Here is a 27,583-nt window from a genome sequence, read left to right as displayed (position 1 = left end):
TCTTTGTTCACCCCAATATTTAAATCACTAAGCTCTTAAGTTTTATTAGTGTAAAAAGACAAAAAAAAAAGTCATCCAACTTAATACTTAACTTTAGTACACTTATACACACACCCCACTATTCTTCATATTAAGTTTTAGAAAAACACAAACTCCTCTACACTCTATTGCCAAATTACTCTTCTCCTTCAAACAAGAAACCTACTACACTCTCATCTTCTCTTCACAAACCCTAAATACAGTATGCAAATAGTGGCTTGTGGGTTGTCAATTGAGTTTGACAACATTGTTTTTATCTCTTTAAATAATGTGAGATTCATGTGAACTTAGAGTGGTGATGGGCAATATAACGGGGTGTGGAGTGTGAAGTTGATGAGTTTTTTATTTTAATTTTCTTCTGTTGGGTGTGTATTTAGGGGTAGTTTGGGAAGATAGTGAGGTTTTCTTAGAAATTGTGTAAATTTGAATTAGAAATTGGGATGAACTTAGAATATGGGGTGAACAAAGAGAAGTGCGGGATTTAAACAGAAAAAATCTTCTTATTATATCTCCATTTCTTGACTGCACATTCTCTTACAACTTTCATTCCCTTCTCCCTTTTTATTGTTACAATTTTTACCGTTAACGATTTTTAATATAATTTAATATAATTATATAATATTAATCACTCATTCGAACATAATCCATACCGTTATATTATGATCAAAACCGTGATGATGTAAGGGGCGGATCTATTAAGGCGCAAGGAGGTGCAGCTGCACCTCCTTTCACCGGAAAAACCATTGTAGGTGCTTTAAATTGCCCCTTTGCTCAACTGGTGTACAAATGACCTTATTTCCATTTTCAACATTTAAGTAAATGTCTTTGTCTTTTTACTTTTATTTATTTTTATATTACTCCATTTACTTAAGTTTACAATGTAAATAAGGAAGTACCCCCCATTTGGATTCAAATAAAAATACTAGAAAATCAAATTCCCACCAAATAAAAATATGAAAATTCGATTTTAGTGCAAAATACGATATAGGCTAAAAATGATAGCTCATTAAGTCAATATATACTTCATACTAAAATCCCATAAAATCAAGTTTTCTTATTTGATGTATAAGGAATAAAAGCCGCCAAAAATTATCTTGAGAAAATGATTATTCCGAAAAACCATTTTCATACTTAATAATATCACTCCGCTAAAAAATTTATGGGTCCGCCAATGGATGTAACTAGAGCTGGCAAAATCCACCACTGTTAGTACTTAGTATATTCCAATTTATATCCGTCAATGAAATGAATGGAGAAAAAGATACTACACCAAAAAAGTAATTCAAGACTGGCAACTCGGTTTTATTGCGACAACAAGTACATATTGCAGAGATTGAGAAACATGAGGAATTATTTTGTACATAACATAACATCCTCTAGCACTGTAGACTTTGATCATCCAGACACTTGCAGTCGTTGATCGAATTGACTACCCTATAAAATTCATGTAATCACCGACTGCAAGTGCCTACAAAGAAACGGACTCACGTCATATTTTGTACACTCGCACACACAAGATCAACAAGAAGCATTTTCTTATTAAGAAGCTAATTACGTATAAGCTAAAGTTTTTGGGGCTAGCTAATTATTTATTACTAATGAGCTGTATTATCTATGAGCCAGTCTAAGTCATAGTCAATGACAGGAGCCATGGAGGAAGATTGGAAATCTGGGACTTTGTCACATGTAGTAGCAGAAGCAGCGCTACCTCCCTCATCATTTCCATTATTACAGAGCTCAGAAAAATCCACATTAAGAAAATCCGACAGAAAATTCTCATCCATCTTAAAATCCACCATGAACTCACACGAGCTGTTTTCATCATCCAAAGGAAATATGGGTGACAATGGCTCCTCAATCCCAGCAACTTGATCGGTGACCTGGTCAACGGCCACGAGTGGAGCATTATTGGACACGTGGTCATTGTCGTCCCGAATTTGGTCATCAAGATTTTGTGCCTCTTGGGGTATGAACACTTTGGTGCACCTTGATGCCTTTGTTCTGACCACTTTGGTGCATGAATTTGTATCGACTTTAGGGGGCTGTGTGGGTTTTGGGTTTTCTTGGGTTTGCTTTGGTGGTTTACGATTTCCATCGGCAAATGGGTGTCCCTGAATTTTCTTTCCAATCGTAGTGTTCCAGTAATTCTTGATTTCATTGTCTGTTCGGCCTGGGAGCCTTCCAGCTATCAAAGACCATCTGCACCAATAACACAATATTATAAAACTCATATACTTTTTTTATAAAAGTAATATACGGAGAAAGCGGAGAATCGAAGTTAGAGTAAATGCTCTTAATCATTTGAGATTAAAGAAAAATGCGCATTTATTTTATAGAATTAAAATATTCAACTTCAATACGTGGTGAGACGTAAGATACTATATTATTACCCAAAAATTATATACCTGTTTCCAAGGAGTTTGTGGAGCCTGATGATGAGCTCTTCTTCGTCACGAGTGATGTTTCCTCTCTTGATATCCGGTCTTAGATAGTTCAACCATCGGAGCCTGCAACTTTTCCCACATCTCTTAAGCCCTGCAAAACCCATCCATTCCATCAATGATATGTCCTATGCATTTCCCTTTGAAATATATGAAGAAAAAGAGAAGTTTTTTTTAGTAAAGCAATCTCACCTGCTCTTTTGGGAAGGTTTCTCCATTTGCCCTCACCATGAACTCTTATATACTCTCTCAGTATTTTGTCCTCCATACCTGTCCATGCTCCTCTATTTAAGCCCTCATCTTTTGAACAACAAGGACTTCTTCCCATCTATAGAGTCACCCTATAGAACTAAGGAACCTCAAAATCCTCTCTCTCTCTCTCTCTCTCTCTCTCTCTCTAATGGAAATACTAATAAGTTGTGGGCAGATGAAGAGAGAGTGGAAGATCTGTATATATATTGGTACAATGAAGGGCATGAATCATTGAGGACCCCACTGCAACTGGGTGTACTATATTAGTATTATACATAAAAAACCAAAAAAACAAAGGGGTCACATAAGTGTTTAGGTTGCATGTGATGTGATAATAGGAAACCTTCTTTTCGCCTAGCTAACAGTTCTTCTATTATTCAGGGAACAAATTAAACAGTATAATCCTAATTACCAAGAAATTAAATTAAATTGTGCATAGGTTTAATTATTATGTATGCTTTGCACTTAAAAAAAACCAGGGTGGGGGTGGGGTAGTGATGATGATACGTACACCTCTACCTCAAAGCTAAAAACTAAATAAATAAATAATTAAAACCATATATATAAATTAGACTGAGCTTATTATTATGTGTCTCATGGGCTGCTGCTTTGTGCTAGCTAACTTTCTCACACGCCCTTGAAAGTTGGTTGAATAAGAAACAAATTTATGTCCGAATATGTTATATATTTTGCCTCCAACCCAACATGTACGAACAGTTGTAGTGTTTGAATTGGGAACAAGCATTGGCTGTTTCTGTTGGGACCATTATTGGGGAGAGGCCATCTGCCGGTATTTACTGTGTGGATAGATGGTATCAACTACATAATTTGGACCACAACACATTTGGTTAATGGCCATGTGGGATGCTCAATCATGTACATAGAGAAATGATGTGTGGTTAAGATTGAAAATCTAAAGTAAGAAATTATAAGTATTTATTTCGATGTATGATGAAAATTTGTTGAAAAGTCGAAGTGATTTGAGTAATACTTTGTCGTCTGTTTAATCGAATTGTAGTTAGTTTGGTCCTAATCGAACAATTTTGTAGTGGTTCTAGACTCTACTTAGCAATTCTCTTAACTAAACTGGAACAAAATAGCAAAGTAAATACAAGTTTTAGAATAGTATGGCAAAAATGTGTTCCTCGTGGGTGGTTAAGGTGAATCGAGAACTGCATATTCGATGCACTTGCTAGTATATTCAAGAATCATATCAATTGGATATTGCAATAACGCATTCCCTTGTGATATGACCATGGTGAGGATAACTTTATGCTCATTACCCCTTGTTAATGAGGTATCCACTAAAGTCTAATTTCCCCCTGCCAACAACCAATAATGATTAGGAATCCAATGGAGCTCTCGATCCGAAATGTGTACCAGGCTGTCCTTCCTAATCCACTACCCATAACACATGATGATGAACCCTAGTTTCGGAGAGGATGCCAAAACGCAGTGTTTCACAGCTATAATTATAACTTGTATGAGATTAAGCCCTAAAACCTACTTATACTAGATGATTAAGGTGGACCTTACGTGCACGATGATGGAGTTCAGCGCATAAACATGATACCATACCATACCACCATGATATGATTTGTCAAATGTGAACCACCAACTTCCTTGTCATCCATGGAGGCGGGCGGCTGCTGCTACCATTCAACATGGCAGAGGACAATCAATCAATAGCATATAAATGTATTGGTCACCAACTTTAGCCTTTTTTCTGATGCGCATTTGTGCGTGCGTTGCGTCTATTCTTTCTCTGCCATCCCCACAGACAGCAGCAGATCATTGACATCTCTTATGTGGGGGCCGTCAACCTTCTTCATTTAATCACACCTTTCTTTTTTTGGGTACTTATTTTTTTTTCAATATTAAGTGCTAATTATATTGTGAAACTAATTAATCACAATCAAGGAGGTTAATCAAAATCAATCTTCGAAATGCGTGCAATTTAATTACACGCTACGACATGGTGTTGAATATGAATACTTGAAAATGCAATGTTACTCATGTGAGTAATCATCTCGTGTTCAATATGAATACTTGAAATTACAATATTACCACTCGTTCTAGTTATCATAATTCATTGAGTATTTTCATGTGTTCGTATTAAGTAAAAGTTGCACCTAAAAATTATTATGAATTGATTTCGGCGGTGGCTATTCTAGTAAATAATGAGCCAATGTCATGACCTCACTTTTAGCACTTTTGGCATATATAGTGGCATATATAGTGACGTCCTCAAGAAAAGCTTCTAGACTTTAGTACGCTGTCCGTTTAATTACACACACATACATATATACATAGTGAGTCTTTTTTTAATTACAAATTGGTTACCATGTAATGTAGTTCATTAAGTCGAATTATCATTTATTAGATTTTTATTTATGGAAAAAAAGAGAGCACACGGGAGGGTAAATGATCTAAACATGTGAGTTTCAATACATGTGATACAAACAGTATTATTATGTTGCTTTACCTAAACGCCTCTAAGTTATGTATTGATATATTGTTTGAACAATTTCCTTTTATATATACATATACGAGAAAATTTGCTTAATTGTTTAAGAAGGAAAACCAATCGAACCAAACCAACGGATATGTAAACTATAAATTTGAAACTTAAACAGAACTAATCTGAATCGTTGAACTTTTTTTAATTCAAGGATGATGTTTGGAAACCTAAATCAAATAAAAAACGTACCGTGCCCACCCTAACTTTAAGGGAGAGGCCTCTAGCAACATTATCCTCCCAAGGTCTTGGAGTAGAACTGTCCGTGGATGGTGCCGATTACGTATAGATAGATTCCAGAAGGTAAGCACTACAACCATAAGTTAGCGACAGTCACTGGCTCTTGAGTGTGACTAAAAACTAAAGTGTGACCACATCAAAATGCAACGACTTTTTTGGCCAAGATATCACCTCACGCGATTGGATTGATTTCACACTCGCCTTATATAGACAACTTTCATAATTGACATGTGGAAATTCAAAAGTTTCCTTTGTTTTTGTCATCCAACTCACGTTCAAGAGCATTCTGATTTCTCACGGAAAATACTTAGCTTATGATTTGCTAGGAAAAAAAAAAAAAAACTTCGCTAGATGTTATTTATCACAACAAAATGCAAGAAATTTGTACATAATTTGGTTATGAGCAGTAACTATGCACCCAAAGTCATAGGTTTAAATCCACTCTAATAATATCTTTTGTATTAACCCATCATCGGTATCACATTCAATTTGTGCAAATCGTTTGAAGGTCAAATTTGTCGATGCTTTACAACTATTGAATTCAACTAGTTTTTTGTTTTCAATTTTAAACTGTTCATATGTAATATAGATCCGTTTTATTCTGATAAAATGAAAGCGTATCTTCATGTCGTGTGCTATACGTACATAGTTACACACACACATATATATATATATATATATAGAGAGAGAGAGAGAGAGAGAGAGGAGAGAGAGATGTTTGAGAATAATAAAGTCAATACTATGGAAGCTGGACATGCTTGTAAGCCTCCACATATATACGGTTTAAGATGAGAAAGAGAAAGAAAAGCAAGTCTTGTTTGACAAATGAGATCAAAAGAAAGAAGTTATAACACGTTGCATAATGAAGTTGAATAATAAGAAGAAAATAGGTGAAGCAAGTGCATGTATCAAGATTCAGGCATTTCAACTAACGAATTAGGTGATATCATCCTTTACTTTTCTAGTCAATAATCGTAGAGGGACTTGTGTAATACAACTCTAGAAAATGCATATGCTGTTAGGCTACTCGCTATCTACCAATAATTCATTGCTGCCACTCTCTCTCATAGCAACAAAATTCTTCTTATCCTTGACTTGCCTAACCTCATTTCATTTAGGCTAAACCAAAGAAATAGTCTCCCTTTTTTGTTTCGTTCCCGAAAAGGCTAGCTATGAAGAATCACGCAAATGATATCTATCACGTATGTATATATATATATATATATACACACACACACAGTGACTTGAGCTTCTTTCTTTTGTATTTTTCATCAGAGCTAAACTGGAGTTGACGGTTAGCTTAAAGATGAAACGTTTGTCTTCCGCACACCCACCATTCAAATCTAGTGTGTGTGTATATATATATATATTATGCTTTTGGGTCACATCACAAAGCTCAAAATCACAAAACAAAACTGCACAATGAATTTGTAAACATCTAGTTTGCCACTTTTTATAATCCATACATGATCACTTGGGGTGCAAGCAAAATTAGTATAAAAATTACAAATTAATAAATAAACTCAATCCTAGACATGTACTTATAAAAAAACCCAAGCACTATTTAAACATAGAAACACACCCAAAATAAACTCAAAGTCAACTTTTTGAGTGTATTTATAAATGAGTTTTGAGTGTGTATAATGATGGGTTTTGGGTGTGTTTATATGTTTAAATAGTGCTTGGGTTTTTTTATAATTTCAACCCCTATTTTGGGTGTTTTAGTGAAACTCCCTATAAAAATTCACCCCCAAAAAAAAAAAAATGTAATATACAAAGGTGTCCAACCAATTCTTCTTTTTAAATGATTACCATACAAATAAGATCCAAGCCAAAAAGCTTTCAAGAAAATATTTATATTAAAAAAACTACAGATAACAAATTAGATTACAAAGCCCAACCCAACAAACTCTAGTAGGCTGAGAGTTGGCCTTATGAGCCTATGAAATGGAAAAATGCCAGTCCAACCCAAATGATCAACAAATTCAAAAGACAACGCTGCAGCTTACTACACTGACCTTTAACCCACCTAATTATCTTTTTCTTAGCAAGTAATTACAGATTTGTGCTTCTATCAATCCAAATACTGCTCCTGCTTTTGCTAGCCAAAACCTGTGGTACAGAACAGTTAACAGATTCAGCGACAAACAACGAACCCAGATTTACAAGCAATGTCAATGAACCAAAGTCTGGTAAGCACTGGAACCAATCTGAAGCTTGGGGAATCACATGGCCTAAGATAAGATGCAAACTGAACTCTAGAGCTTGGACAAATACGGGCCAAGTCAACATGGCTCTTAGGTTAGATGACTCCTAAGTAGGGAATCATGTATTGCTATACTTCTATTGTAGTTTCTAGCCTAGAAGGATGAAAGGGAATCATAAAACTAGTGAATGAGGAAGCTTACCAACATATCTAAGAACTTAAATCCACAAGGAGACCCAATAAACACTGACAACTGATGTCTTAGAATCGCGTCATTTGCTGCAGCATTTGAGAACCAGTTGATTGTGAAACCAACTGTTCTGCACCAAGTGAAGGTCTTAAGTGGTTGGCACCAACTGGATTGCCAAACCCTCTCATCATCTCTTTAGGATTATTGGTATTGGTTTCCAGGTGCGATGATTCCATCAGCGTCCGTATCTGACCAAATGGTTAGTTGTAGACCAGCTTTTACTTTTGCTTAAAAACAAAGGAATATTGAAAGGAAACACATACACACATAAAGTTGCAGCTTACCATATCTAAACGCTTCTTGTGTAGATCACTTGACAACTGCATGTTATAACTTATAAGCAAGATATCCAATAAATCTCTTCAATCGACTTGATAATAATAATAAAAAAAAATAAAGACCCAAAAAGGGCATATATGGGATTGATGAGATCATGGCAATGTTTCACCCAGAGAGAGATTTGTGGTTTCAATAGTTGATTACAAATTCAACCAAACAAACATAGCATATTCAACTTAAAAAGTACTTATCCTATTTGAAACAGATGCACCAATGTTTATTCCAAGATGTCGAAGATGCTTACAGATTTGTTTTGGTACTTCCTCTCTTCACTTGAAAATCCAGGAATTGTCAAATTCCAATTTTTCTCTGCAAAATTAGTTTAATGCATTAAACTTGGTACTTGCGCCAACTATGATTTATATAAAGGATAAGTGTGTCCAATATTTTGTTAAATGCTACCATAGCTTCCATGCTATTATTGTAGAAATCTCCACAAACCTCAGATTCATCCCATGAGCCTAAAATTGACCTTAATGAACTTCAAAACTCATAATTTACTAAAAAAGAACGACACTATCCAACCCATGAGCCTTATTATTATTATTATTTCTTCTGATAATCAAGAAACTCCGATGATACTTGGAAAACTCAAAACCTAATAAGTAAAATCAAGAAGAAAAATACTGGGAAAGATAAGCAAAACGATAGGGCACAACATGGGGCCAACAACAAATCCAAAGACAAATAAATAGACAGCCAGAAGTACATTGGTCTGATTCAGACACGAATCAGATTAAGTATATGAACACAGATTTGTTAACAATGAGACAGATCAGTTAAATTCAATGATTTCTTTAGTATGCATATTCATCAACCTCTCTTTTTGCATCATATTTCAACTCATAAAGATCTTTCTCTAATCATCAAACTGGGAGAACAGTAAACTAGTTATTCAACTTCTATAACATAAAAAATTCACCAATAATTACAAGAAATATGGAGATGAGATGTGGTACAGCACAAACCTAGGTGTAGCAACACATCCTTGGACTCTAAAGTTGAAGATTTTCTATGCTTTGCCAAATTGCATGCATATGTTGTCACCTGAAATAGGTATAGGATAAGTACATAATGTCCATGCAACATGTCATAAAAAGCTTGACGAGGCAGAACTTGGAAAGAGAAAAGTACATGTTAGCAATATAAAAATTGATTTGGGCCACACAAACATGATTAAGAGGACTTGTATATCAACTTTGAAACTACAGATGACAAGTAGAGATGTATCTCAGTTGTCCAAATGTGATCTACAGATGATATGCAACCAGATGTCATTATATATAGTATAAAATGTTAGCATTTCACCGAGCCTCACAGAATCAATGAAGTCATCAGCAATCTCCAAGAGAAGATCTTCAACTTCAGGATCCAGCCTTCCCTGTGAATCAACCTGGGCAGGAAGAAAAGGTTCTCAATGAGAAATTTATTAGCACATATCCCAACCCCATATACACACCAAAAAAGTAAAAGAAAAAATAGAGTCAATATGAAGGAAAGACCTGAGAGACTAAATCTTGTATCTTTCTCTTCCCAAGAAGTTGGTTAGTTGCTTCTGTTCCTTGGCTTGAACTTCCTCCTGGTGTAGTTGTACCAGATGCAGTAGCATCAGGCTGTGATCCTGTTAAACTAAGAGATTTCTGGCCTGCAGGTACAGCCATTCTCGGGGAGTTCTGCTGCTGCTGATTCAAAGGCAGTTGCTGTGACTGTGATTGTTGCTGTATTTGCTGCTGCTGCTGATTCAAGGGCAGTTGCTGCAGCTGCTGCAGCTGCTGTTGCTGTTGGAGCTGTGGATGGCTCAGTTGCTGTTGCTGCTGTACAAGCTGGGAAAACTGTTGCTGGTTCAAGGGCATAGACTTTTGCGAAGCCAACTGCTGCTGATAGAGAGCCTGTTGCTGCCTCTGCTGTTGAAGACGGAATGAAGGTGAGCCAGGGCCAGAAATTGTTGGCATTTGCTTCAACCACTGTGGTGATAAAGAATTCTGTATCATCGCTGGCTGTCCATTCTGAGTCAACCCAGATGGCTGAGGGTTCATAAATGCAAGTGAAGGTGTTCTTGGCAAGCTCTGAACCTGTACTTTATAAACTCAAATTAAATGTCTCAATCATGAATTAATATATATACATTAAAGACATGCATAGAGTAACAGCATTGCCACAGATCGTCAAACTTCATAAATACATCTCTATCTTTCCATGGAAGAAAGATGATAATACTGTAGAAACAATGTTAAAATTACACGAATTCTACACAATTATCCGTTAAGGGGAGCCATTACAAAACAAAGTGGGTCATTGCATAATGATTGACTCCATTTCCAAACAAAAGAAGAAATGAAAAATGATCCTACGTACAGTTAGACCTGATATGGAATAGGCTAATGTTGGATGCTACAAGTAAATGACAACAACAACCAAAAGAGAGAGAAAAATATATTTACTGGGTGGACCTAATTGAGTTCTCAGTTGCTGCTAAGTACAAACCTAGGACCTCATTGGGTACTAGGGTGAGGCTTGCACATGATCCTAAGAAACCAATCCAGCATCTTGACATCATTGTTTCCACAATATACTATATTATAACTTCTAAGATTTAAGGGGTATATAAAGCATGCACATACCTCAAAAGTGATATCCCACATGTAAAATCAAACAGGTATTTTGGCAATTTTAAGTTGGCTACAAAAGCAGGAGTGCCATTGTAGTAGATGATCCTGATTCATTTGTTACATGCAGATCTTAAATGAAGGTTTGAAATATAAATCCACCAAGGAAAGGCAAAACAATAGGGCAACCTGATACATCATACATGGTCTGACCTTTGGCTTATGTCTTTAAACAAGACTAGAGGAAAATTCACCAAGAAAAAGGTGAGTATTAGGGTAACAGGTTCTCCACTCTCTTATATCCAAAACCATCTTAGAACCAGAAACTGGAATTTTACAGTTTGAATTTATCCTCTCAAACCCAAGAACAAAAAACCTCCATTCACCTGAAACAGGTCAGACTACAAATGCAGAGCCAAAAGCAAGTTGACCTCACTGCATTGGCCCTTTTGGCAGGGTCCAACACCAACACATAAGACAAATCAATTGAGAGAAATTCAAACCGTAGAAAGACTCATTACATGCCATACATGATCAGCTAAAGTGAGTACTCTGTATTCCCAACTTCATATAATAATTTGCAATACACATAAGAAACTGAAACACAGATAAATGTAGCAGTTGGTGGAATAAAGTAGAAGATGCCCAAATCACCAGATCAAGCAAGAGTAAAGTATGCAATATTATACCTGTGCAGAGGTGAGAGAACTTGGTTGGGCCAATTGTTGCCTAAGTTGGCCCGGGTTCATTCTCTGTTGAGCATAAGAAGCGAGTGCCCCATTAGCTCTTAGTTGAGAACCTAAATTGATGGATCCCATCATCCCCATTGCTTGTGTCCCTTGTAAAGATTGCGCAGGAGAATTACCTGCATGAAACTGGGAACCTTGGACGAGCCCTCCTTTTTGTCTCGGCTGCATGAAGAATTTACTGGTATTGTTAAACAAGAACATTTCCAATTTTAGGAAAGCATTAAGTTCACTGGTTTGCTTACTTGACTGGCTATATATATTATGCAACAGTAAAGAAACCAAAGCAACATTTCTATCACTCCAACAATACTGATGCATCAATATTCAATTTGGAATTAAAAAGGGCACTGATATACCATAAAAATATGATTGTTTTCTACAATTTAAAATTTGTATGCATTTGATTTTTTATGGTAATGATGTACTTTACTACACCATTGAAAATATGAATAACATAAGTCATGAAGTGTAGCATAACTATGTAGCATGGTTTTGCCCTTATTGAAGCAACCGGCTATCCCAGCATAACATTCACAGAAAAACACATCAACAAACTTCTGTTGTTAAAAAAAAACACTACAACTAATGCATTTCCACTTCCTTCAACAAGTACTATGTAAACGCACACTCACCACATTCACCTGTCCATATCAAAAGATAACAGCAAATTTCATGAGGAAAATTAAACTCATACCGAGGCCAACATCTGTGGCTGCAGATTGAATTGTGCAGCTGCCACAGCAGCAGCGCTAGACAACATGGGTAAGTGGCCACTCTGCCCCATCAAAGCAGATCGCGACAAGTTTCCGCCACCAATTTGTTGCTGCGACTGCTGTGGCTGGTTTTGCTGTTGCAGCTGATTCTGCTGTTGAATAGCACCGGCGCCACCAAAATTCACCTGCGGATACGAACCCCCCTGCTGCCTCATCATACCAAAATGCTGCTGCTGCTGCTGCTGGTTCTGAGTCTGTTGCTGAAGTTGGTTCACTCGGGACATCGAAGGAGACCTCTGCAGGGTCTGCTGGAGCTGGTAATTGGACATGGAATTCACATTCACATTTTGGGATTGTTGCACCAATGACTGAGATTGCTGTTGGTTCAATTTTTGTGTGTAATCTAATCCAACAGTGGGTGTAATATGTTGGTTTTGAGGGAGAGAGATGTTGGACAAAGGAGGGAGGGGAGGGGATGAGATTTGAGGAGATTGGGCGAGAGCTGAAGGGGATGGAATTGGTGGGTTTGAGGAAGAGTTTGATGGGTTTTGGTTAATTATAATGTTTGTGGCTGCTGCTGTTGATGCTGCAGTTGGGTCAATGCTATTGGGGTTTGAGGGTTGCAGGGGTTTTGGGGATGAAGATGGGCCACTTTCAGCCATGTTTCAAAATTCGTTTGCTTTTCTTTGAACAATTGGGTTGATGGGTTTCGTTGTTCTTGATGAAAAAGATGCTAATTCATTCTGGAAATTTATTTTCTTGGTTTCTGATACTGGAAACCAAAAATTTCAGAGAGCGAGCGAGAGAGGGGTTGAAGAAGAAGGAGAGCTCTGGAGAGAGAGAGAGAGGCAGAGGGAGAGGAGGTCGAATCTGGTGCATACACGTCAGCAGACGGGCAACCAAGGGGTGGGCCACACGTGTGACTTGGTTGCAGAAGAAACTTTGGACCTTGGAGTCAACAAATGATATACGTTCGGGCAAAACCAATCATATACGTGAAAATCTAGACCGTTTATTATCTGCAGGTGACACATGGAGACCTGGTTGTTATTGTCGCTTTAAATCAACATATGATCCATTCTTTTCTTTTTTTTTCTTTCTTTTTAAATCTCATTTTATCGATGCAATTTCCATCACACTCCTTATGCAAATGAGATTAAAAAGTTAGAAAGATAAAAAATGAGTACATGATTACTATTTTGAAATGTCATTAAGAATATTATCCGACAATCTGAATTTATATTTGCATGTGCATGTGTATGATATGTTTTAGTTTTATGTCATTGAGACATAAATTTGGAACGCCATTAACAATTTGTAAATATACTTTTTGTAATTGACACTTTCTCAAATCACAAAACGTAAATTGGTTGTAATTTTAGTGTAAGATAGTCACAGAGGTTCTACTTAGTAGATGTACTTTAGTTAAATCTACGAAAAAAGAAGAGTTGAGAATATGAGTTTACTTATAAAGTATAATTTGCATGTGCATGTTTCATATGTTTTGGTTCTACGTCATTAAGTTATAAACGATCAATCAACAGTTACCGATCATTTATTGATATCTCATATACACGGCTCAAAATATTTGATTTTGCAACATACTATATGATCAAATATTTATTGACTTTTATTAAAAGTCATTTGCCAGTCAAATGTTCGTCTTTTCACAAAATATTCTTTTTATGTCGTTTGAATTTAATGATATTCAAATTGAAGTGGTTTAGCTGTCTATGAAGCTAATTTTCCCCTTTTAATTTGTAATTGACTTTGATTTTCGTAGTGAATTGATTCACAGACTGGACTATAAGTCATGCAATTTTCTTATGGGTGCATTTTGCTTGATCGACATCTGTATTTGTTTTGTACTTGGTTGAAATTGCATGATATCTGCTTAGTTTTTGTTATGCTTTTAGTTTTGGATGTGAAGATAAATACACAATACAGCTCGAATTATAAAACCCGGTAATTTTATATCACATATAGTTTTAGAAGCATCAACTCCTATTTCATCCTTACAAAAAACAAACTCGCATTTCATTGTTTTAGATCTCAATTGATGTGACAGTATTTTAATTATTCATTTTGAAACCGCTATGGAACTTTTTATTTTTTATAATACAAGCAATAATCTAAACTAGAAGGAAGAAGGAGAGGGGTTTCTCACACACACGCTATCAAGGTGTCATGGAGATTCGAACCCTGAAGCCACTAGTATGCAAGTCAATACCCTTTTTCACTAGGCTAGATCCCGTTGGCGCTACAGAACTTATATATAACAAGAGAAGGCCACATCAGTTAGCATCAACAAGTTGGCAGTAGGAAGGTGAAACTAAAATCAGTCCATCATCAGCTACAGCACAAGATTTTCATTTTGTCCCTTTGCTAAAGCATAGGTAGAGGCACAAGTACAATCAGGGCACCACTATTGGAAACAAAATTACAGTTGGGAGCTTTTTTCCCCGCGAGAAAAGGGACTTTGGGAATGGAAAATCATTTTCATGTTTTCATAATACTGATTTTTCAGAACCTCATACATTGCAGAGCTATACAGAAATTGCCAAATCAGTGAATGCATATATTTTAATCACATCCTGTACAAGAAACTTTAACCCACAAAGCACGTCGAACAACAAGTATAGCTCCAAAATAGATTTAGAACAAGACACTAAAACGTCTACAGCAAGGACGTGCTTGTAGAGTTTGCAAAGAAATGCTCACGGAAAACCAGCTTTGGTTCAGTGAAGCTGCTTCCAAAGAGAGTCCTTAGTATTGGTGGTAGCCCATTGGATGTAGTTTGATGCATCTTCCTCACAGAAATATGTTTATCCAAAATCAACAACTCCAACAACTTTCTACAGCTCTGTAAGAAATTTAGAAGTTAGCATTAATATTGAAATAGAAAAAGTCAGACATAATTTCTACCATAACAAGAAAAGACAGACAATATATTGGTAGAGAAACTAGTTCATACAACAAATTGTGGGTTGGAATACCTGGGGGTTCAGTACATCCATCCGGCGGATAATTTCATCCTAACACAGAAAACAAAGACAGAAGAAGTGAGAATAAACTACATTATCTGTGTAAAGCCTTTCCAATTAAAGCTATTTGTTCAAGCTTGATATGCCCAATCTGACCCAAAAATCTCCCTAAACCCCCTACAGGACAACCGTGACAGGTCCTAGTCAACACATATCCATTGACGTTCCATTTGTATACAGCTGCAGAATGACAATCATCCATAACGAGAAAAACAAACATAATGGCAAAACTTTAATGAGAAGAAAACATCTTTCACTATAACTATGAATAACCCTAATTAGCATATTTTGCTGGCTGACTGAGCAGAACAATGAAACTCATAGGTAAATCAATAGGCAGACCAACAGGAATGTTGAGATAATCAAGAGGAAAGCAGCCTCAACAACAATTTTATAACCAATGTGTTTATCTTGTAAGTAAAAATAATATTAACAGTAAAGGCAGCAAAGGGAACCTTGCTGCTGCATCCAGCGCTCACTAGCAATGCCTGGTGAGTATGAAAATTAAAGCAATGTGCAAGAAGAAAAGTTTCAGCAAGATAATCGTAAGATTGAATATCTATATTGACATTGCTAGTTACTTCAGATTTGAAGCTTCCACCCTCCGCAACATTTGATTTATGGGAGGCAAAGGCGACATAAGGTAGCAAAAGAAATGTTTTGCTAGCCATGAATAGAATTATATAAACCCAAAGGATGCAAAGTACCTCTAATATCCCTGGATTTTGCATCACAATTCCAAGAACACGTCGCTGGAGTCCCTTGTAGATAATCTTGTTAATGGTCCCATCACCATTTATCCATGGTAATATTGGCACACATAGTTTAGCCGAAGAGGATTTAGAAGATTCACCCTCACCATCCCCTCTAGGTGAAACTTCTATGCCTTCCATACAGCCTTCCAGCTCACTGCTAGTCTGTTTTTTATATGACAGCTCACAAACCTCTTCAGGGAAATTAAGAAATGTCACTTTATGAACATCATCAACATTCATATTTATATCCCCCGGTAAATGAGCACAACCACTATCACAATTTTTTGGATGGAGGATCAAATGGCCATCATTGCCTCTTTGTGGTTTTCTCCCAGAAGGTGGTTCAAGTTTTTGACAAATCCCTGGCACTGAAGTCATAAAATACTTGCCACGATACAAAGAATCAACAACACGAATGGAGTCATAAGCATTGACCTGTGAATAAAGCAGCAATGTTTAGCTGTAGTCATCAGATTTGATTGAAGTATTGAAATCACACACTTTAACTTCCTGAGATCCAAATTTACGCCAAATAACGCTAATCCTAATTTCTAAAGCCAAAATTCTGTTAAGTCATTTTGAAACAGTTTTTTTAATGTCTGGCACCGCTTAAAAAGTGACAACAATGCCTTCAGGTTGATACCTCAACAAAAAGAAAACCATCTCTCCACTGTTAATCAAATCCTAAATCAAAGAATTCCTAATTGTACTTTAATTTGGCACACAACTTTAAGGTTATTCCAGCTGAGGACAACACAAAGTTAGAAATTGGAATATAAAATAGTAGTTGTCCCACATCCTAACAACCTAAACTTTTAGAAATGGTGGCAAATCAAATGAATTTATCATGGTATCAGAGCAGGAGTAGTAGAAAGAGGCCCACATGTGAGGGGGATTGTCAGAATATACAATACACATACGAATTAACATGCACACACAGTGAAAAACCAACAAACTTTATCAATGAGAAATTATTCTCAGATTGCTAAATCATTAGGAAACTAACCTTTAAGACTCGTTCAAATGTTTGAAGCACGTCAATGATAAACTCAGTCATCCTTTCTCCTAAAAGGAACATCAAGAGATAATCAATACTAATGCATGCATGAGAGCGCACACACACTACAGATACGAATTAACATGCGCACATAAAAAAAGTCATCGAATCCAAACCTGGGATATTTGTTATTCGGGAAACATCTTCTATGCTCAGTCCTTGGTCTCCAGCCGTCTGAATAGCACTGTAAATGGACCTAAAGACCTCGGGATGGATGGGACTTGATTGATTTTGAGAAGAACATGATGGCAGCAAATGTTCAGCATACCGCACCATACCTTCCCAAGGCGAGTTGCTACAATTCTCTAATACATGGACAGTGCTACTTGAATCAAGGATTTCTTTCATATGGTGAGAATGAGATAAAATATTCTGACCACAATTACTATCTAGTTGATAACTCCCACAATTTTTTTTTTCACAAGGAGTATCGTTTGTGAACAAATCTACAGCGTCAGCTGTAGAAAATGATGCACGATATACAGATACCTTGATACCCGGGAAACCTTTTTCTCGGCGGGAAATAATTTCACCTTCTGCTGCCACAAATGATTTTAGCTTTTTAGTCTTATCACCATCTAAAAATTCATTGCTGTCAATTTTACGTTTTGAGCTTCTCAAATCTTCAGCTTCTCCCATGCCTTCATCTGGCAAGCATGGGGAAATTGACAGTTCACCTGAAGAAACTAGAGCAAACAAATGGAATATATCCCCACACTGTAAATCTGCAGAGAGATCAATCCCCCCTTCCATAAGATCCTTATCTCTTTCACGGAGCCAATGAGCGAATTTAGTAGCTCTCTTCCCGGAATTAGTAGGAAATGGTGACATACAAATATTATGCAAGAACTGTTGTGAGAGAGAAAAGTGTTGACTGTCATTTCCCCCTACCTGCCAAATGAAATTTCATCAGGAATGAAACGTATACAGCTCATAAATTAGAAAAACATGAGCATGTAAAATTAACAAAACTCAAGGATCTACCATGATTTTTCTATCTCTAAGATAGTTGAAAGCTGCAAATAGATCACACTCTGAGTAACGCCGTAGAATTTCTGCGAGCAGATTCGGCACCTCTGGTGCTGTTGAGATACTCAAGAAGACAAGCTTAAACAGCTCTACAGCATTAGAAACAGCCAAAGATTTGTAGACTTGTGTACTAACATTAACTCCATGCAAAAGCTTAAAAAACTTTTCATTAAGGTGTTGACAGCATGATCTTCGTGCAGAAATTTTCAACCCTCTTCCACTATGGTTCTGAACATCCTCATATGGAGTAGTTGATGCAATTAATTCAGATTCCTGCGGATCCTGAAGGTAGGTAAATAGTATTCAGTGAACTAGACCAGCCAGATATTTGGATACTATGAAGGAAAAAGAGGATGAGAAACCGATCAAATAAGATACAGTACCATTGCAAGTGGATACCAAAGCACACGAACACAAATAATTTATATATATATATATATATATAGAGAGAGAGAGAGAGAGAGGGAAACACACAGAGAATTAGTCAAACACATGGCTCATTGAGCAACCTAATCACGCTCCACTAAAATCTATTTCAGATATGACAAGGCAACGTTAAGATTTATAAAATCTAAGGTGTAGGGATTCGATAATTACATATTCTTCAGCATTTGTGTTAAGATCTGACCAGTCCTGACAGGTAGATCCAACTCGTTTTGAGGCATCCAATTTAGCCATCCTCTTGTAGTGAAGTACCTCCTCAAGGGCTCTTTTAATGTTATTGTCATCAAAATCATCCCATGGTTCTTCCTGAACACCTGTCCCTTGATTATGATTACTGATATTAGGAAGATTTCTGTCATTATCTTCCCCCGACGAACCTCGCAAAAGCAGCCTACAATCATCTTTGGTTAGTGATCTGTTCTGAGTCTTTTCCAGGAACTTTGCATATCGTTCACCGATCACGTTACACAGCCTCATTACAGCTATTCTAAATCTTTTGTTACTTTTGAGTAATGCCATTCGTTTTTGGCAGGTACTAGGAGGTGCTGGAAGGTCAGGAAGTGAAGTCCAATCTATCCTGTGATATTTTGGCCCAAGAGTTGCACGATGTCTTACATATTGGATAATCAATTGCCTGAAAGGATGATACCAATATAAGTGAAATGCAAATAGGTAACTAATACTCCAATGAAAGAACAAAAGGAATCATATTCTTTTCTTCTTCATGATCAGATAAACCTGATAAAGTTTGTTGAATTACCACTATTCCCAAATGAAGTTGTTAGGAAATGAGCCAACAATTATTTATAGTCTGACATTCCACTCACAAGTGGGCTTTTCTACATCACTAAAGACAAATATGTGGGATTCAACCAATATTGGAAGGTTAAAACCATGATAAACTTTGTTAGTTTACCACTATACCTAAAAGCTTAAGCTGTTTGGATGTCAGACAAAAATTACTTAACAATCTATCAAGACGACAAAGAAATCACCAACGCCAACAGAGTATGCAGCTTACATGTATTAAATGGAGGAGAAAATATTGAAATCCCCCCTTCAGTCTTAACAAATTGTGCTCTGTCTCATCTTTTGGCCAAAAAGATTTAATGTGCAAACATCGATCAATCTCCTAGGCCAACAATAATAGAGTATCATATGCAGGGACCCATAGTTGAAAGATCCAACCATGCCTTTAATCACGATTGACCACACTGCTAGCTTTTATTGTTGGGTCTAGGACATTGACTGACACTTTTAATGTATGATTGACTGCTATCTTCTAATTCATAATAAAAGCATAACTCCACCATGCTTTTAATATACGATTGAATGCATTTCTAGCTTTAACAGATTGTTCTTATGATCGGAAAATGTTTACATATCTGCTTTCTTATTGAGTACAGTGCTAGCCTTTATCAGCTTTTATCTGTAACATATGTAAACGAATGGAACGTCAATGGATATGTTTTGACTAGGACCTGTGTCAGTTGGTTGTCCTGTTGGGGGTTTAGGGAGCAACAGTTTTTGGTGTATTGTTACTGGGGAAGAGTTATTAAGGAAAAATCTGGAAACAAAGATAATTCTGTTTTCAAAAAAAATAAAATTTTGAAGTCTTAGTTTTAAATCCATGTGGAGCAACATGACACAGGAAAAATGGAAAAGGTATAAAAAGGAAAGTAGCTGACATGCATCATCTACATCTTCTTCCCTTACCTATCAGCCTCCTCTGTCCACGAAAACCTTCGTTGACGTGTTGACTGCAACTTTTCTTTTTTGTAAGTACGTGTTGACTTCAAGTTTGAAAAACTACATTTGCTAATAATTGAATGGCACCCATCATCATCTTCGTTTGGTTCAGGTTCCTGCCCGGTTTCTAAATGATCAGCCAATGGTTCCAAATGTGTGTCATGCTTATCTGAAGAAGTGACCAAGAGACTTTTTTCTTCAATGAATTGTTTTACAGTGTCAGATAATGTGGCATTCCCCAGCTCTTCCAACTGTGCAGTTACCTCATCAGTTTCTGTGAACTTTACCGACTCTTGTTCAGAAGATCTCTTCCTTTTTCGTGAAACACGTCTACCTTTTTTAGGTTGAACTTCATCCCTTTTATTTTGCAATCCATGAAGATGTTGATGACGCTTATCATAATACACACGAAGCACCTGCAAGTGACATTACAGGGACAAGCAAACATAAATAATAAAGAAAATATCGATTCAGATCGAAATGTTGATTTTTGCATAACAGGTTATTATTGATACAGTACGAAAGGGATAAGAAGGAGACGTAAGCAAATCATAGCAGAATATAACCTGCTCCAAGGTCAAATTGAGATCCTTTGCAATCTTCCCACACTCTTTAAATGAAAGCTTTTCACTTGGATCATCCTTCTCTACTCGCTTTAAGAGCTCATCACGCTGAGCAGCTGTCATAACTCGAATTTTGGTCCATGACCTGTACAGGGACACCTGTGGAAAAAAAGAAGAAGATAATTTTGCAGCTACGTTGATACAGCAGTTCTTCCTATTGCAGTATTTGTACTCCAATATCAAGGCAATCCTAAGAAATACAAATTCATGTGGACTCCACCCAATAAAGGATACAACCACCAATAACTGGTAAAGGTGAGGTGTAGAATTTTAGCAAAAAATAATTGTACTATCTGAACTGAAATATATTTCTTGAAAAGTTAAAAGATCGAACTCAATCTCCTGGGGTGTGTGCAAGAGAGCCAAGAGTTACAGGCAAAAATCCAGTGCAAGATATATAATTCAAAAACTGAAAAGGGAAAAACCTTGAAAAATATAAAAGAAACAGCATAATATCAAATTTATGGTGGACAAAAAGTTTATAAGAACCCTCTACAAGCAAAAATAAATGAACTACAAATTTAAAGAAGAAAAAAATTCTTATAGTGCACAACCTCATGTACAGCAGATCCAGGAAATGCATGTAAAGCAGCTCTTGGGTCAGCAGCAGCATAACAATACTCTAAAGTTTGCCAATACTCATCAACAGCTTCTCTATTTGAGAGGACAAAATCATGTCTGATTCGTGGGCGAAGATCAACAGATCTAAAACTCAAAGATATTGCATCTTTTGAAAGTGGTTCCTCTATGTAAGGCTTAAACTCCAATGCATGCGTAGAAATGGCATGAGGAACTTTAATTGCATCTTTCAAATGTTCATCACTAACCATTCGAATCAACTGCAACAACAACAAAAATTAGTTATTAGCATCCTAACGTAAATCTACAATGTGCAAGCAAACAAGCCTGTTCAACATGTCGCAATGCAAACCCACAAGGTGGACATAAAGGGTCCCTCTCTCCAAACTACAATGAACACAAGTGAGGAATCAAAGAATAGGGTTTATGAATGATGAGGTTAAATACAGATTTCCAGATATTTAATTGAATTTGAACCAGATATGAGGATCTGTTGCACAAGAACCACAATAAGAGATGCAGAACAATATAACAACTCAAAAATAAGCAATCTGATTATTGTACGCTCTGATTGGGTAATCTCATCCAAAGCTTTTGGCTGAGTCACCTTTTCAACGTGAAAATCACAAGTATCATAATTTCTGGTAGTATTTTCGGCACACTGGAGTCCAAATCAGATTTCTATAGTGGACCATTGCATGTAAGATAAATAACATGTTCTGGACAATGACATTAGTGAGCTGCTTTCATGATTTTAGGGACACAAAACCCCAACAAATTTAAGTTCTACCACCAATCCGTCAATTCCAGTGCATGACCTTTGAAATGCCAAACATTCAGGGCTGATTTATGGGTTTAAATGTGGCAGACATTCTGAATGGCTGATTATACACATATAACGAACCAATTTTGAATGCAACCAAACAATCATACCTTCAATCGCCGTAAAATTTCAATGACCAATGATAGCCTTCCAGTTGCATGGGTATCCATTAGAGACTTGTACTCGTCAGCTGAAAGGTCAGAAAGACACAAACCCCTCTTACACTTCTCAAGCATATCATCAATTTTTTTAGTGCAGCCCACAACTTGTAGAAACAGCTCAACTGGAATAGCCCTGATTGCTGCCTCTAGTGAAAACAATTTGCTTCTGCTGTGAGGATTTTTTAGCTCAATGACATCTTTTCCAGATGCTAAAGCATCATCAGATCCTGTGGAACTAGAGAGGAAATCCCACAGGAAACTATGTAGCAGCTTTGCACGAATCATTTTTGCCAGAATAAATCCGTTAGAGCGCATGGCTTCTGATCTCATGGCTCGGATATCTGTACCGACATGGTTCTGAGTCCTCTGAACATCCTTCAGTACAGGAACTGATCCACTTTTCTTCCATCGAGATGAGCACTGGCCACGACTTTGAATCTCAAAAGACCTCCATGTATCATGAATTTCAGAAACTAGTTCAGGAGTTAAATTCTGAACAGATGGGTGCAGAACCACTAGAGTGGTACGGCTACGACCACAATTTGTGACAACTGGGACGTTAATATGTATGCACTTGCAGTGCCCTAGTTCCTGAAGTTTCTTTAAAATTCGATCAATAGTTTTCCTGTCTGTTGTTGTGCACTTGTCCTTCTCCAGACTCACAAGCCACCTATATAGCTCAGCTCTTAAAATAAACTTCTCATCCTAGACAAGAGAACGAAAATAATAGATTTAGTTGTCAATATACAACAAGTAGATAAAAAAGAAGACCAAGAGAAGTCCTCAAGGTCATGGATGATGACAAGAACCTGTAGCCGCTCAAGTATCCTTTTTTCCCTTCTAGTGCTATCCTCGGTCAAAGACAGACATGGATACCTCGGATCTGATCCAGAACCAAGTGGCTTTAACGCAGCAGGTGGTGTTTCTGGTGAGGCACCATTTATTTCCACTGTGCTCGGTAAACTAAGTTTACTGTCACAAGTAGAATCTTTTGGCTCAAGAAACAACGGTTGGGGATTTCCAGGGCAAAGAAGCATATGGTTAGATTCACTATACCGAGGAGATCCACCAGAAGGCTCAGTATTAATGTATCTAGTTTTCATGTTTCTGGGACCAGCAGTATCACCTTTCAAAGTTGAACAATCATAGGCTGAACGAGTTTGACTTTGACCTGACCTGTCAAGAGCATCTGAGCTGCCAATGTATAGGTCAGTAATTTTATTTTCATTGGCATTTTCTGATTTATTAAGAAAAGGATTAGCCGATTCAGAATTGTGTTCCACAGATGTCCAAAATCGATATGTCTTGGCTTTTTGGTGCATTTCTGGTTGTATATTCATCCCAAACCTAGACCACATACCAGCAAGCCGGTTACAATTTTTTTTGTTGTTAATTCCAAGCCTCTCCAGAACCTGTTTGTAGAAAATATGAAAATTCTGAGAATTAAAATTAAAACACAAACTTTTATGAAAGTATGAAAGTAAACCATGGAAGTGAACCATGACAAATTTATGGTCTCTGAAACTTGGATAGACTAACTATTTTGAAATGCTCATATCCCTTTTTAACTAGGTGTATTAATTATATTCTTTCTAGGCACTTCCAACATGACTGCATGAGCAGCCAGCTTAGACAGGAGCAAGGCAATTGTACCTCACACCAGTCTTTATTAAAAAAGACCCTCAGCTTTCCCATGCTAAAAGAATAACAACGGATTCCATTGCTAACATCAATAATAATGAGTTGGTATCAAACTGCAATGCTTTAAAGAAAATATAGCTGGTCAAGAAATTAATGCACACACCTCATTCCTAGTCAAACCTTCTGATCCTGTGGAATCTATCAATTCATAAATTTGTTGCTCAATTGGAAGTTCTACAAGCTGATCAGTGATTTGACATTTCTTTCTCTTTCCGTATTTCACCTGCTGTTCTTCATTACAATGATCATCTACATGTGAAAGACTTTTTGGCTCAGAATTTTCTGGAAAACGCAGGCAGCACTCAACCTGTCCAAAGTGAAAAGGGGATATCAAGTCAGGACCAATGAACAAACATGATGGATCCTTGCCCTTGAACAGATTGAACTTAATTATTATTTATTACCCAAAAAAAACAGCAACAAAATTTAAGAACATAACAATGAAAAGAACTCTGATCATAATTTATCAGGATTTTAATAAGGAAGGTAATATATATAAAAAATGAACTTATTAGGTTTTCTATTAAACACAATATTGCAAACAAAAACAAAAGTGAACATAAACATCTAATTCTAAAGCAAGGAAAGAACATCATATTAGAAGAAAAATGACTACGAACTTGTACTTTAGATAATTTAATTAGAAAAAAAGGACTGGAAACTTATTTATAAGATAAATTAAAAAAGAAGAAGAAGGACAAAGTGAAACAGTAAAGCAGGAGAATTTGGATTTAAAAGAAACGCAATATTGAAAAACACAGTCAAGCAAAACAATTTTGTAAAACAAAATAAAAATAAAAATAATAAGAAACCTTCTCATTCACTTTAGCGTCAAACAACTCCACGATACCAGCAGCTTTCAACCTGCGACAAACCTAGCAGCACAGTATGTAGGGAAAAATGCAATGAAAAACAATCAGCATAACTTCGAGAATTGCTGATTCAGAGATGGAAGAGCAAATAGATAGTAATTAATTTTTTTTTACTTTTCTCCAAGCTTTATGCCCTCCAGGAGTTCCACTGTAACCAAGATCTTTCTTAATATCCGAAACAACAAGAACCTTTAAAAACAAAATAACATGAAACAAATTTAGTAAGTGAAGGAAACAAATTCAATTGAACTAAATAGATCCATCAAAACTTTTAAGAAACTTGAGTTATGTGACCTTGCCATTGGCTTCTTCAAGTTTATCACAGACTGCCTTCATTTCTGGCAGATAGTCCTTTACAAGCACATCCTCTTTAACATATTTTCCAGCAAAGCCATCTCCACTTGCAGGACTTTCATTTCCATTTCCAAAACTCTCCCTAGTCTGTTCTTCCTTGGTGATCTCAATCTTCTGTTGAGAGCCTAAATGCTTCCCATGTCGATACAAGTATAACATATTGGTAGTCACAAACGGACTGTCACCAGCTTCTTTTGTCTTTAATAGTGCAGATTGCTTCACAATTAACCCTTGACATTCAAGGCTCTTCACTGCATAATGAAAGTTTCTCCCTTCAATGCCAAGTTCCTTAGCAAGCTGACTTTGTGTAATTCCATTTGTCCTGTGATAACCCAATTTGTTAATGAGCCATTACTCACCAAACGAACCGACAAAACTCTTCTCTCCCCATGACTCCCAAAGTTTACTTGCAAACACTCAACATTTTTCTACAAGAGAGATGGGGATAAGAACCCCCAAAACCACATAACCACTGCTTCCGCCTTTATACCATCATTTGACCTTCCATCTTAGTCTAACAACATATTCCTCTCATGTATATATATAAAATTTCTACCTGGACTATTAACAGTTCTCGACCCACAATACAATGAACTAAAGTGTACATTAAAGATTGCAATTTAAACCAACTCCATTCATGGCTCACTAAACCAATCCAACACCGAAAATTGAAACTGAGAAAACACAAACAAATTAACAATTTAACACTCCCATATAGATACATATATACACAAGTTACACAATCAATCAAAAGCACGAATTATTCAGATATATACACAATTGACCAAAACCGCCATATAAAAACATACATACACTATCACATTCCCAATTTTACACATGCATATCTGGCATGCTTATATTTAAAAGCAATAGAAAACTGCGAATGCATGCAAAATTAGATTCTGAACAAAGAGAACCTAGCCATGACGACGCAGTTGATAGCTCACACACATACATACATACATATACACAATAAATCAAAACCGCCAAAACAATCACATATACACAATCGAATCACCAATTTTACACATACGTATTCCGACATGCTTATATACAAAAACCATTATAAAAGAATGAAAATGCATACAAAACCAAATTTTGAACAAAAGATAGAACCTAGCCGTCACGAGGCGTTCGAGAGCCATCCGCTGAATCTTAGACAAGCTGGCATTGGCGGAGCGGACATTGTAGAGGCCCATGAAGTTGTCCCTGAGACCCTCGTCAGCCACGAGCTTCAGGTTGAGCTTCTCGGCGTCTTCGAAGGACAAAATGGAAGGGTCTGCCGGACCATAAGGTGCGTTTTTGGCGTCGAACTTGAGAGTTGGGACGGAGCGAAGGGCGTCCCATAGGGCTTGCTTGAGGTGAGGAGAGAGGTCGAGGTTGGAGGAGGAGAGAGAAAGGTCGAGTCTGGGCCAGAGGGCCTGGAGAGAGAGACCGTTTTGGAGCTCCGAGCAGATTTCTGCTAAGGCTGAGTTTAAAATTGAGTCCATGGAGAAAGCATCTGTGGATTTTTTTTTTCTTTTTTTCTGGTCAGTGTTTGTTTCGAGGGAAAATCTTTGGTTCAGTTCTGGAATGAAAGACGAAGAAGAAGAAGCGAGGTAATTTCAGGCGGGTACCACCAAACGAAGCTTGTTGACCCGCCAAGCTGTAAAATATTCCAGGTCGGGCCAACCCGATTCTGGACGTTCCGACTTGAGGCCATTTTAGTTTTATCGGTTCTAAGAGCAGCTCCACCAATTTGCCTTTAGGGCACTTTTACTCACAAAGTTAAGTCTAAGGAAAGGATAAGCGAACTATTCACGTGAATAGTGTCATCCTGCGTTTGTGAAGAAAACAAGTCAAGGCAAGAAAAAATATATATATGCAACAAAATATAAAATTATTATGTATTTATAGGAAAGTGAATAAAATTGTTATGTATTTATAGGAAAACATCCATAATTTTTGGTTTTAAAAAAAAATTTGAATTTTTATATTTTTTTCTCAGACGCCCTTGAAGTCGAGCAAAATCGCCCTTGGGCTTGCGTAGGTGGGACCTG

The 27,583-nt window shown here is 36.8% G+C and overlaps 3 protein-coding genes across 4 annotated transcripts; all 3 read right to left on the bottom strand.

Moving 5' to 3' along the window:
- Window positions 1–1,317: 1,317 nt before the first annotated feature.
- LOC103327641 (transcription factor MYB1-like) lies at window positions 1,318–2,929 on the bottom strand. Its single transcript, XM_008229983.3, has 3 exons — window positions 2,673–2,929; window positions 2,445–2,574; window positions 1,318–2,238 (listed from the first exon to the last, which is right to left on the bottom strand). Exons 1-3 carry the CDS (start codon window positions 2,806–2,808, stop codon window positions 1,635–1,637), a joined length of 870 nt encoding a protein of 289 aa, XP_008228205.2. The 5' UTR covers window positions 2,809–2,929; the 3' UTR covers window positions 1,318–1,634.
- A 4,341-nt stretch (window positions 2,930–7,270) lies between these two features.
- On the bottom strand, window positions 7,271–13,204 carry EER4 (Transcription initiation factor TFIID subunit A). The gene is made up of 9 exons (XM_008229984.3): window positions 12,335–13,204; window positions 11,581–11,802; window positions 9,788–10,357; window positions 9,604–9,678; window positions 9,254–9,332; window positions 8,530–8,594; window positions 8,231–8,266; window positions 7,899–8,134; window positions 7,271–7,602 (listed from the first exon to the last, which is right to left on the bottom strand). Exons 1-8 carry the CDS (start codon window positions 13,013–13,015, stop codon window positions 7,958–7,960), a joined length of 1,905 nt encoding a protein of 634 aa, XP_008228206.2. The 5' UTR covers window positions 13,016–13,204; the 3' UTR covers window positions 7,271–7,602; window positions 7,899–7,957.
- A 1,706-nt stretch (window positions 13,205–14,910) lies between these two features.
- On the bottom strand, window positions 14,911–27,170 carry LOC103327643 (B-block binding subunit of TFIIIC). Of its 2 annotated transcripts, XM_089050325.1 has the most exons (17): window positions 26,661–27,170; window positions 25,485–25,866; window positions 25,305–25,379; window positions 25,131–25,193; window positions 24,422–24,625; window positions 23,427–24,029; window positions 22,567–23,322; window positions 21,609–21,893; window positions 20,998–21,153; window positions 20,399–20,847; window positions 18,836–19,316; window positions 18,194–18,520; window positions 17,326–18,100; window positions 17,159–17,217; window positions 16,105–16,587; window positions 15,350–15,388; window positions 14,911–15,216 (listed from the first exon to the last, which is right to left on the bottom strand). In XM_089050325.1, the coding sequence occupies exons 1-17, from the start codon at window positions 27,032–27,034 to the stop codon at window positions 15,031–15,033; spliced, it is 5,697 nt and encodes a 1,898-aa protein (XP_088906451.1). In that variant the 5' UTR covers window positions 27,035–27,170; the 3' UTR covers window positions 14,911–15,030. The 2 variants fall into 2 exon arrangements, with proteins under 2 accessions (XP_088906451.1, XP_088906452.1); XM_089050326.1 differs by lacking the exon at window positions 26,661–27,170 and having other exon boundaries at window positions 25,490–25,630.
- Window positions 27,171–27,583: the final 413 nt, after the last annotated feature.

This window comes from Prunus mume, linkage group LG4 (genome assembly GCF_029339155.1).
Source record: "Prunus mume cultivar Tortuosa linkage group LG4, ASM2933915v1, whole genome shotgun sequence".
Lineage (NCBI taxonomy): Eukaryota > Viridiplantae > Streptophyta > Magnoliopsida > Rosales > Rosaceae > Prunus > Prunus mume.
The sequence above is the reverse complement of the archived record's forward strand: the minus strand, read 5'-3'. Positions and strand labels throughout refer to the sequence as shown.